The 13,062-nt window shown below is 36.9% G+C and overlaps 1 protein-coding gene across 4 annotated transcripts in view; it reads right to left on the bottom strand.

Annotated features, from left to right (window-relative positions):
* The window catches only part of DGKI (diacylglycerol kinase iota), a 247,430-nt gene that overhangs the window by 149,547 nt on the left and 84,821 nt on the right, over positions 1-13,062 (bottom strand). For all 4 annotated transcript variants that reach the window (XM_077781022.1, XM_077781018.1, XM_077781021.1 and 1 more), the window contains one exon: positions 2,718-2,917. In XM_077781022.1, the coding sequence (XP_077637148.1) occupies positions 2,718-2,917 (200 nt within the window). The remainder of the gene's footprint in view (positions 1-2,717; positions 2,918-13,062) is intronic.

Raw genomic sequence — 13,062 nt, 5'->3', positions numbered from 1 at the left:
CTGGATAGAAGACATACGTGTGAGATTTATTCCCTTTTTAGTCATAGGAGAAATCTGGGGTACAGATGTGATCTCCCAGAGAAAGGCAAACCCATGAGGTATACCATTGTTCAGGTGGAAAAGGGAGCCAGGTGTTTAGGGAACCACAATGTCTAATTCTCAAATATTTAGTTAACTCCCTACCCCATCACACAGAGAGGTTTCTAAAATTCTCTAGACATTTTTAACCAGTTTTCTTTCTTCTGAAAGAAGATGGGCAAATGGAACAGAAGAAACAGATAATGTTAGTAAACAATGAGAAAATGGGAGAAAGCAAGAGAGAGAGGGAGAGAGGGAAGTAGGAAGGGAGAAAGGGAGGGAAGGAAGGAGGGAGTGGGGGAGGAAATAAATCTCTGCCTTGGCTGTAAAAGTGAACTTGGCAAAACCATGGCCAAAACAGATAAAAGCCTGGAGGACTTGGAGGGTTGAAGAAAACTTGTAGAAAGGTCTTAATGGACAGACAACCCTCAAACTGAAAACTCTCCTTGGAAATCCAGCAGAGGAAGTCAGATTTGAAAGCAAGAATTTCTAGTAAGCCAGGCACAAGAAATCTAATTGTAGAGGGTGAGCAAGAGCGGTAAGGGAGAGCACTCAAGGCTTCAGTGAACAAGGCGACATGATCACTAGATGTTGGTTTTCCTTTGAAAATGTGCTATCTGGATTGATTTTCTAAAAATACAGGGTTTTGATGGTTATTCATCATAAGTGGTAATAAATACCTTTGTTGACTTTTACAAGTATCCCTTCTGGAACTGAAAATTATGCGATTGTCATTTCACATAGGTATTTCTGGAGGCCTGAGGCTACTTAGATGGACACGCCACTGCCCCCTGGTGGCAAGTCATTAATTTTGAGTTGAGGCCGTTTCTTGACCACCCTCACAGCTAAATCTAGGCAGTCACATCATCTGCCATATGTACTCTAAGTACAAAAAGGAAACAACTATTCATATTTGTTTTTATATGTGAAGAAAGCCCAAATGAATTCTTAACAATACAGTTGCTGAGCAAACACAAATTCTTTCTCAGCTCAAGGGCAAGAGCCCTTTGAAACTAAGCACCTGGAGACAATTTAGTGTCTGAATGAGAATGGGAGGCCTTTGCCTGTAGATATTAATAACTGTTAGTTTTATTATAGCTTCTTAACTATATACAAGTGACCCAAAACAACCTGAGCTGCTATACTATCTCCAAAATGGTTTTTCATTTAGTATTTCAGAGCTTTCTCCCGGACCAGTGGTTCATAGATGTACAGTCAACCATATATCATTGCTAACATCCTAACTTTTTAGCATACATACTTGCCAGTTGTATATTCAACCTAATTGAAGGTAAAGGCAGGGAGAAAACAAAGGCATTGGGAACGAGCGAGGGGTTTCACCAACTGCAAAATGTAAATGAAATAAGGAATACAGCTGAACAAGTTGTCTGGATAATGATCTGAGCAAAGTGCTGAGTGACTCTGATGTTCAGAGTGACTCTGGGAAAGGAGGAAGCAGAGGAGAGAGGAGCTCTCATTCCAGCCTCAGACTTCAAAGCAGATGTCAAAAATGCAAACACCTGGAGAGACCTGTCTAATGCTATTCCTCAATATACACCATCTGAGAAAGAGAGGTGAAGTCAGGCTCTGGCAGTGAGCTATGGCACCTGTGTTATTGGTTTATTCTAGGCACTTCTGAAGATTGTCCAGAAATATGTGGCAAAGCATGCCCTTGCTTCACAGGCACTGCAAGAAGCCAGCCATTCAGTACAAATAGGTAACCATGCATCACAGGCCACAAACAGGAGTCGCACCTTGGAGGGTCTCTCACTGTGACAGAGTAATGACCCAAGGCTGAGTCCGAAAACAGCCTTACCTTGAGTTAGATTAGGCATATGGGCATTATATATAGAAGACACTCAAAAAGAGGCCCCAAATCCCCATCCTTCTCCATCCCCTTCTCCAACAACAGACAGACATCTCCATTAAAAATTTAGAGTAAAGAGTGCTATAAAACGAATATACTCAAAATATGTAGTTATTATCACCTTATCTCAAATCAGTTCATCAACACACCTAAGGAAAGAAAGGGTCCACAAGAGGGATGCATTTTATTTAGGTGTTGACTAGTGAATCAGGTTGTATTTAGACAATAGGATGCCACTCAGGACAGAAAACTTGAGTTGAAGCACCAGAGGACACAGGACCCCAAAATGGGGGCATCGGGAAAGTGATAACTCACTAACAGGTGGAATGGGATGCAATGTGGAGAGAGGTGAGCCCCAAAACTCCAGCTCTGCCAACCTCCTGCTATTGGGGAACCCAACACTCCCCAAGTGACCAGGTAAAGAGGAGGCCCACAGCATGCCTTCTTAAAACAAAATGGAACATGTTTATCTTGATGCATTTTGTGACCCTAGAAACACTCTTAATGATTGTCTGCTGTTCCCAATAAGTGTCTAGCAAAGTAGTCAATGAAGAAGAATGAACTATCTAGTATACTAAACAGCAATTAGTTCTAAAAGAAGTGTGTGGTCATTGTGTAATAAACATGAAGAAAAATATGTGAGAGATCAAGGAACTGTGGTTTCTTGGACTTTCTTCCTTTCTCAACACAGGAAGGCCCCTAGACCATGCACATGCCTGACATCCTCTCTGTGATCGTTGTGTCCACAAAGGTAGGCAAGGGGCAAACTCACTCATTCAGTAAAGGCATGGATGTTCTCCTCTTGCTCTTCTGTACCATGTTGGCTTGATTCCTCAAGGAGATCCGAATCATGGCTGGAGCCAGCCTACAGGGCTCCCCATCCACTTGCATGGGGATGGATTTGTAGGTGAGCAGCATGACCTCCCGACACTGGTGCAGCCTCTCCCCATGGCCCCCAACTTGCAGGGCAGCCTGTGAATTCAAGAGACAAAAGGAAGCTGGAAGTCAGTTCTTAAGAGTCAGGAAAACTAGAAACTCCAAGTCCACTATACATAACCAAAAGGCCTTTGATAAACCTGTTGAAAATTGCTAGCCAGGAGTAGAATGAGAAACCTTGGATGAATCACCTTAACAAAAATAAGCTAAAATTTCTAAACGTTTGATGAGCTTGACCACACATGTTCATCGATAACCAATTTTCAGTCTTAATTTAATCACATTACTTTAATACGAAAGTTATTCTTTGTGTTACTTGGTCAGTCCCATTGAATAACCAATATAAGGAGAAAAAAGGAAAATAAAAGAGATAAAGCACAGTTTAAGGAAGCTTTTATACTATATTTAAATATAAGTGTATATTATATTATATATAATTTAAATATAAATACATAATATAGTTACATAACATATATATGTATATATAACAGGCATATACATACATGCTATAAGATGTAACTATATATTATATATTAAATATATTCATATGTAAATATGCAGCCCACCCTTGGTTAATTTGCAAACTTGGGCAGGCATTTTCTTTTTACCTAAAACCTCCTTAAACTACCTTTAGTCTGTATAAGATTTATAAAATACAAAATAAGATTAATTACTCAATTAAAAGCATTGTGAAAAGTATAACAGCTTTGAGGATCAAAGTCAAACACAGAGTTCAGTTCACCATGGTGGTCACAGAATGGAAAGTCAATCCAACATTAAAAGCCTGTTGTTAAGAATGACAAATTAATGTAAATTTCCTTACATTTTAACTAATATATTAGTTAAAATGTGTGTGTGCACATTAGATATTTTTGTTATATATGTTATTACATATTTAGTATGCTATAGGGATGAATGATAATCATACATTTGCTTATAGAGAATACACGAATTATACTATTTGATGAATATTTTTATACACAGGTGAATCTCTATCCAGATCAAGCTTTAGATAATTTACAAGTTTCCTGTGGTCTTTCTCAATCATTTCATACTCTTCTCACCACCTAGTTAGTAACCAATACTCTGACTTCTATTATCATAGATTCAATTTGTTTGAAATTGAACTTCATATAAACCACACTAGATGACTTTTTTGTGTCTGACATCTTTTGCTCAGTGCTATTTTTGAGTAATGTATAGCAAAATGTATTTATTTACTCTTTTGCTGATAAACATTTGGTTGTTTCCAGTTTATAGCTATTGTTGTGAACTTTCCTGAATGTATCTCTTGGTAGATATATACCTCTTGGGTACATACAATGAGAATTGCTATGCCATTAACTTTAGATGTATAAATACTTTTTTTTCTTTTTTTACAGATAGTTTATTGTCTGTTGGTTTCCATATAACACCCAGTGCTCATCCCCACAAGTGCCCTCCTCCATGCCCATCTCCCCCCTCCCCCCCACATCCATCAGTCCTCAGTTTTTGTCAGCATTCAAGAGTCTCTCATGGTTTGCCTCTCTCCCTTTCCCCCACCATTTACCCCCTTCTTCTCCCCCATGGTCCTCTGTTAAGTTCCTCCTAATCCTCCTATACGTGCAAACATATGATATTTGTCCTTCTCTGCCTCTAGTTCATTTTTTTCCCTCTACCAAAGACAAAATACAAACTCCTTTGAAGTAAAAAGTTTTAGCACTATTTTTTTTTGTCATTTGGAAGAATTGTGTGTAATGTTTCTCAAAACTTGTTATCTGTAACTTGAGGTGGGTAATTATCAACTAGTCCTCTGACTATTGAAGTTATATGGGTGTGTACTTGCATTCATAGCAAGTACATTAAGTTTAATGGAGTCTTCAGGGTTTTTTTCTCTTCTAGTTTAAATGGAAATTCATTTCTTATGATTGACACAGTGATAGAAGGTAAATTCATATCCTGCCCAATCAGTGACATTTCAATGCTACATTCTGCTGTAACTATTAACTCTGAGTCTTTTCTTTCTTTCTTTACTTTTGCATCTCATCTATTTTCTCCAAAAATTTGTTCAATTATACAAATAAATTTCTTTTTTTTCTTTCTTTTTTCTTTTTTACAAATAGTTTATTGTCAAATTAGTTTCCACATAACACTCAGTGCTCATCCCCACAAGTGTCCTCCTCCAAGCCTCTCCCCCCTCCCCCCCACATCCATCAGTCCTCAGTTTTTGTCAGCATTCAAGAGTCTCTCATGGTTTGCCTCTCTCCCTTTCCCCCACCATCTCCGCCCTTCTTCTCCCCCTTGTTCCTCCGTCAAGTTCCTCCTAATCCTCCTATACGTGCAAACATATGATATTTGTCCTTCTCTGCCTGTCTGATTTCACTCAGCGTAACACCCTCAAGGTCCATCCATGTTGCTACACATGGCCAGATTTCATTGTTTCTCATTGCCATGGAGTATTCCATGGTATAGATAAACCACATCTTCTTGATCCATTCGTCCATTGATGGACACTCGGGCTCTTTCCATGTTTTAGCTATTGTTGAGAGTGCTGCTAAGATGCATAATTAACTTTGGCAGATGCTGCTAAACAATTTTTCAATAAGGTTATATTATGCATTTTGAGTTATCAGTTTGTTTATAATAAATATAAAATAGGAGTGTAGTACTAACTTGTTCAAAATCTAAAAGATTAAAACATACATACTATCAACTTGTTTCCATAGGTCTCTTCTCTGTATATGAGGGATAAACTTTGTTAACTGAGACTTGTGATGTCATCTTCCCCTTTTTTAGTTGCTAGATATTCATATTTATCTGATGCTTTGAATTTCTTTTTTTTGTATTTGCATTAACTTGAACATTAGAAACCTGACTATCCATAAATGCAAAGAGAAAAGAAGCACAAAGAGACAAGAAGGACAGAAAGATAATGTAATAAAACCTGAGAACTTCCTATTGATCACGTTTAGTGTTAAAAGTATTCCACTGTGTGCTTTACATACAATTTTATCAAACTGGTTGAGAAAACTAGAAAAGCAGAGGAGAACGCAGTGAGAATTTACTAAAATTCTTTTTGGCCTATTACCCAGTGCTTAGTTTTTCAGTTGAAAGTTTTTCTTGGCTGTACTCAAATGATCCGCTTAAGTCAATGGATTAGAGCCACTATCTCATCTCCAGAACTTTTCCAATATATTCCCCTGACTTCAAGTACTTCTCAATTGAGAATGTATCCCTTCATTCACTGTTCTGGAAACACCATTTTCTTCTCTCTATCCTCCCCCCAGCCCCCACCCTGACTAGGCCTAATGACAAACAAAAATGCTGACCCTTCCAGGTAAGAACTTAGTCCTCTGAATTTCACAGAATTGAAAACTGGTTTAAATTTTTCCCACCCCCTTGGTCTTTAGAAGGCATACACCATACTGCAGAGCACTTTAAGCCATCTTCTCAGCCTCAAAACTAGAACAGCAGCAATATCACAAACATGTAAGCAGTTGTCAATGGCAGTCCCATTGGTATTTCGGAATCAATCCAAGATCACTGCACAGGCACAAGAGGAATTATAGTAAAGAGCTTTTCGGGTAAAAACAGTTCTATTACTGTGAGCATAGCTACATTATTTTTGGAACAAGTTAGAATAAAGGTAATATTTTTTTAAATTTTTGTTAATGTTTTATTTATTTTTGAGAGAGGAGAGAGGAGAGAGAGAGAGAGAGAGAGTGCGAGCGAGCGTGAGCAGGGGAGGGTCAGAGAGAGAGGGAGACACAGAATCTGAAAGAGGCTCCAGGCTCTGAGCTGTCAGCACAGAGCCCGACTCAGGGCTCGAACCCACTAATCGTGAGATTATGACCTGAGCCAAAGCTGGATGCTTAAACGACTAAGCACCCAGGTGCCCTGAGAATAAAGGTATATTTTAAATACTTATTAAAAATAGTTATTTTGGGGAGTGCCTGGGCAGCTATGACTCTTAGTTTCGGCTCAGGTCATGATCTCATGGCTTTGCAGGTTTGAGCCCCACATCAGGTTCTGTGCTAGTAGTGCAAAGCCTGCTTGGCATTCCCCTCTCTTGCGCCCCTCCCCCACTCACTCTCTCTCCATGTCTCTCAAAATAAATAAATAAACTTAAAAATAATAAAAAAAGAAATAGTTATTTTTCATCACTCAGAATACTCTAGGCTTAACCACAAACATCCCCATAATTTACTAGAGAGAATTATTTACTGGTAATAGTATGGTGGTTTATTAATGACAGACATTCAATTATCTGTTCAATCCAGCCAATATTACTCTCGTGAAAACTTTAAATATTGCCTATCTGATAGAATAAGACCTGACAGGAAAACAAAGAAAGCTGCTGAACTAGGTGCATCCATTGTCATTTATCGTCTTGTTGTCCAGACCATAACTCTCCTTCACGCCGCAGGTACAGCTTGAGATTTTCGGTCTCGCCACACTATATTTCTCCCCATAATACTTGCCTCCATCTTCCCCCCAAACCTCACCCTTTTTCTTATTACTCAAGCCCTTATTCTATTTGCTGTCAGATGAAAATCATGGACAATCCTGGGTTGACAGGGGCAGAGAGGAACACATAAAATACTTACGAACAAATTTAGTAAAGGGTAGGTATGCAAGAATTTGAAAACTGCACTAAAACTAGGAAACTATAAAACTTTGCTAAGAGAAATTAAACAGCGGCTAAATAAATGGAGAAAGATATCATGTTTGTAGATTGGAACACTCGATACTGTTAATATGTCAATTCTCCTAAATCTATTGAATCTTCAAAGGAATCCCAATTAAAATCCCATCAGGTTTTTTTTTTGCCAACAGTCAAACTGACTCTAAAATTTATTTACAAATACAAAGGACAGAATAACCAAAACATTCTTAGAAGTGCAAAGGGAAATCCTTCATATTACCAGTTTGAAGGCTTACTATAAACTATAATAATCAAAACCGCGTGGTACTACCATAAGTATAAAGAAATAAATCAGTGGGACAGGATAGAGTCCAAAAATAGAACCACATACAACTGAAGGGCAAAGGCAATGAAGGTAATTCTATAGACAAGTCTAAACAACAAAGAATGCTGTAAAAAATTTTTTTAAATGAATCTTGAATCACTTACACAATCTACATAAATTAATTTGAGCTGAATTACGTACTTATACATAAAAGCTAAACCTATAAATCTTCAAAAAGGAAACATAGGAGGACATCTTCCCAACCTTTCTTGGAATAAGCAAGATTTCTTAAAAAGGACACAAAAAGCCTAACGTGATATAAGCCCTACCTCACAAAACTGGAATTCAGAAGCATTTCTGCTCATCAAAACAAACATTAAGAAAATAAATAGATGGAAAATCTATTTGCACTAAATCTACCTGACAATCCATTTGTTTTCAGAATATATAAATAACTCCTGCAATTCAACAACAAAAGACAAACAGCCTATTAAAATATGCAAAAAATCATACTTTAAAAAATCATGCAAGGTAACAATAAAGTTGCACAACAGTGTGTCCTTACTCTCATTTTTTTGCTGTTTAAGAGGACTTAATGGACCACACAAAACATATATGATTTCTTTGTTTCTCTCTAGGGATATAATTTTATTCTCATCTTTCCTTCTGTTTCCTCAAGTGCAATATTCTAATAACTTTTTGTTTCTGTTAACACATTTCCAGCCCCTGTGGGATACTGCTTCTTACCAGGTACTCTCCCACATTGCTATGGGCAAGTAAACAGTACAACATGTCTAGAATGCAGTTTTATAACCATTATTAGAGATTTTAAAATATTTATGTCATTGACTCAGTAATTTCTTTTGTGGGGATATGTCATAGGACAATATTTTGAAATATGAACACAGGTCTATGAATAATTATGTTAATTACAGGATTATTTACACCACCAAACATCCAGAAACTTAAACACTTAATAAAGGGAGCTTTTCATAAAGGAATAATTATTATATAAATTGAGGTATTTATATATGAAAGAGTAGTCAGTCATTTGTACTATGGTTTTTACTCATAATAACATGATTTCCTATATATTTTAAAACAGAAATAAAGTAATTGGAAGAAAATACATCAAAATGTAAATAGTTACAAATCATATAATTATGACTAATATTTTTATTTTCAGCTCTTATACTTATGTGTATTATAAAAATAAGCATTTAACTTTTTTTTCATAAAAAGTAAAGATTATACTATCTAGCATGTGTAGAACTTCAGCCCTGGGAATTTTTCCATGTAATTTTTCTCATCGAATAAACTTTTGCATTTCTAATTCACAAATAGGAAAGAGATTACATATTCTGATTTCAATTAACAAAAAGAAAGCTGGCTATACTTTATTTAAAGTTTAGAAGACTGAAATTTTTGGATTTCACATGGTATAGCAAATTAGGCTACCAATTCTCTAATCTCAATAATGCTTTGAACTATCTTAAAGAGTTTTAGATTATTTAGAAATAAACTCAACATAAAAAGACCTTCAAAACCATAAAGGCAAAAAAATTATGGTGGAAATAAATACAAATTACAATGTCTGATTATGGTCTGTGTAGAATACAAAAAGGTAATCAGGTTACCATGCACCCCATGAAGAATCATCGTAATTTGCAAGCATGCATTTCAACCAGGAAGATGAATTAAGACTTAAGCTTTGAAATTTGCAATTGGAAGATAAAAAGTCTAAAAGAAACAATGTCTATTCCCACCTTGTAATTCTATTTGAATCTCTCTTCTATTCAAGTGCCACTCTGAATATTTTAAGACACAAAAATACATGCATATACCCAAATAACCACACTGTTCTGTTTATACAATCATCTCACACACATGTAATTTTCAAATAATTTATGTTCTTAGAAACATAATCAGCATAATAGTTTCAAGAAATGTGAAACTAAAGTCCTGAAAATTAAATTCTTTCTTCGTGAACAATGGTGTACTGTTATATAAGCAGTCAGGTAAAATGTTTGAAAATAGAGACACATGTGCTCATATTCCTTAGAGAGCACAGGGTGTTCAGAACTGTACAGTATAAACTACATTTAACTCTGCTTTTTGCAAGAATTTTTTTTAATCTTGGGAGCAATCTAAAGTCACTAGAATCTGAGCTCCAATCACACATTTGATGCTAACTAGTATGCATTTTTACATGATTCATATCGTATAAAGACAGAAAATAATGGATATAATTTTAGCATCCCATTTGCTCTTCACCAGCTCTCATCAACTATTATTTTTCTCCTTTTCCTACCAATGATGTGATGGAAGAGAGAGAGAGAGATCTGACAAACTCCCGAACCCCTCTCTCACAACCTAGAGGGATCCTCTGAGCTTTAAAGAGGTATTTCAAATTGACTCTATCACCTTAAATGTCTAACAGGGGTTTCAAATTTAACTTACATAAAACAAAACTGAGCACTTGGTAATATACAGAAGTGTGAAATCGCTGTATTGTACACCTGATACTAATTTAACACTGTAACTTAAGTAGACTAGAATTAAAATATAATTTTGAAATATGGTAAAAAAAAACACAATTCATTTTTTGGCAATATTATCTTTCTTTCATCTTCCCTACATCTCTAATGTAGCCACTGTTTACCCAATGGCCTATGCTGCCCAGCTGGGATTATGCATACTCCTCTTTCACCCTTTCCAATAAGTCAACATGTCTGAATAACTCTTGAAGCTGCCAATCCCCCCATCCTCATTGCCACCTTCTTATGGCAGGAGTCCAGGTTTCCTCATTTCTTCACCTAGACTTTGGTACCAACATCCTGCTTTGTCTATCTCCCTCCAGCAGTAGAGATTCCGGTCACCTTCCACACAGACATCCAGGTAATCTTTCTGAATCACAAATCTGATTCTGTCTCATTCCATCTCTTTTCAACCTCCCCATTTAACAGGTCCTAAAACAACACAACACAAAACAAAACAAAACCTTTCTGTCCTAGCTTTCTCCACATCAGTGTCTTTCTTCACCAAATGTGTCGTCACTGAGCTACCATGGGGCGTTCTAGAATACCAGGCTCCCTTAGGCTCCTCCATGGAACAGATGCTTGCAATCTCATCCGCAGACTCTCTAGCCTCCTCTGTGCAATTTTTGCTGATTTCCCCATTTTATAAGCACCGTTCTGCTTTCATCTTCTTCCTATCTTTACACGCGCCTTTCTCCTAGAATTTATTATGCCACATGGCAATTACTTACGTTTTTCATGTTCCCCCCACAACACTGAACTGTGGGTACCCTGAGGACAGGGCTTGTCTTTTGGTTCATTTCATAATCATTTTACATAGCAGAGTGTCTTTCATGAATTCAAAGAATTTCTGGATTCAATAAAGTTTCAATAAATACTTAAGACTGACATTAACTGCATGAAAGCAGGGAGATATTTTTAATAACAAATATTACTAGAATTTATAAAATTCCTATTTATTAGAGGCCATCAGTATTGCCTGTATTTCCCATATGCTTCATGGCCTTTCATGATCCAGCATCACAAGTTACCTAGTGTTACTTCCACTGTACCTGATTTGCCAAGTATTTGTAAGCCCACCCAGACTCCAGGGATGGCGCATAGACCCAAACTCGTAATGGGTAAGTGTCCAAAAACTTAGAATCCATTTAAAAACCAGCCACCATCAGAAGATGCTATTAACATATGATATTTGTCCTTCTCTGCACGTATAGGAGGATTAGGAGGAACTTGACGGAGGAACAAGGGGGAGAAGAAGGGCGGACATGGTGGGGGAAAGGGAGAGAGGCAAACCATGAGAGACTCTTGAATGCTGACAAAAAGTGAGGACTGATGGATGTGGGGGGGAGGAGGGATGGGCATGGAGGAGGACACTTGTGGGGATGAGCACTGAGTGTTATGTGGAAACTAATTTGACAATAAACTATTTGTAAAAAAAAAAATAAATAAATAAACTAATGTCAACTAAAAAAAAAAAAAAAAGAAGAAGATGCTATTAAATCACTGACTGCCGGATCCAGACAATGATCATCCAGGACTATTAACCCAAACAGAGGGACAACCAGATGTCAGCTATCAGCTTTTGGAAGAAGAGAACACTAACCATGAAGTAGGTTTGTTGGGCGCCAGGGATGGAGGTGATGCACCTATATCCAATTATCAACTTAAAGAAAAAAGCAAAGGGGTGTCTGGGTAGCTCAGTAGGCTAAGCATCCGACTTCGGCTCAGGTCATGATCTCACAGTTTGTGGGTTCCAGCCCCGCATCAGTCTCTCTGCTGACAGCTAGCTCAGAGCGTGGAACCTGCTTCGGATTCTGTATCTCCCTCTCTCTCTGACCTTCCCTTGCTCATGCTGCCTCTCTCTCTCTCAGAAATAAATAAAACATTAAAAAAAAAAAAAAAGGAAAGAGCAAGACAGAAGAACATGTGAGTTGACACCTATGGGATATCATTAGCACAATTCAGACTCAAGGAAACTTTACAGGACAAATAGCCTGTTTTTTTTTTTTTCCAATAAATAAATGAAGAAGATAAAGAGATGGACAGAAACCCACAGATACTTAAGAGTTCTATCAATCAATCACAACAAATGAATTTAACTCAGATCCTGGTTCAAATTCACAGAGCATAAGAAAACAAAGGATATTTGCAAGGCAACTGGAAATTTAAGCACTCAGTAAATAGTGATAGTCAGATGCTACTGTCTTATTTTTTTTCAGATATAAAGTGTGTAATCATGTTTATAAAACAAAGGCCTATCTTTTAAAGGCATATTCAGAAGTATTTGTAAGGAAATGATATAATGTTTGAGTCATGCTTCACATTAATATAAAGCAGGTGGGGACAGATAGAAGACTGCCTATCAGTTGAATTTTATAGAAGCTAGGTGATGGTACATAAGGGTTCAATATATTATTTTGTTTATTTTTATATTGGACTCTTCCCATAACAAATACTTATTTAAAAACACACTTCACTAATTTCCCAGTGACTTTGGAATAAAATCAAAATCTCTAGATAAATCCTATAATCACTCCATGATCTGGCCCATGCCTATCTCTTCAGCATCAACTACTACTCACATTTTTCATCTCCATAAAATGAATTATAGTTCCCATAGAGGACTATATAGTTCCCATATGAGGACTCCCTGATACCTCCAAGTGTATATACATGTTTCTTTCTACAGAATGCC

This window comes from Crocuta crocuta, unplaced genomic scaffold (assembly GCF_008692635.1).
Source record: "Crocuta crocuta isolate KB4526 unplaced genomic scaffold, BGI_CrCroc_1.0 scaffold228, whole genome shotgun sequence".
NCBI classification, from domain to species: Eukaryota; Metazoa; Chordata; class Mammalia; order Carnivora; family Hyaenidae; genus Crocuta; species Crocuta crocuta.
This window is presented reverse-complemented; position numbering and strand designations above follow the sequence as displayed.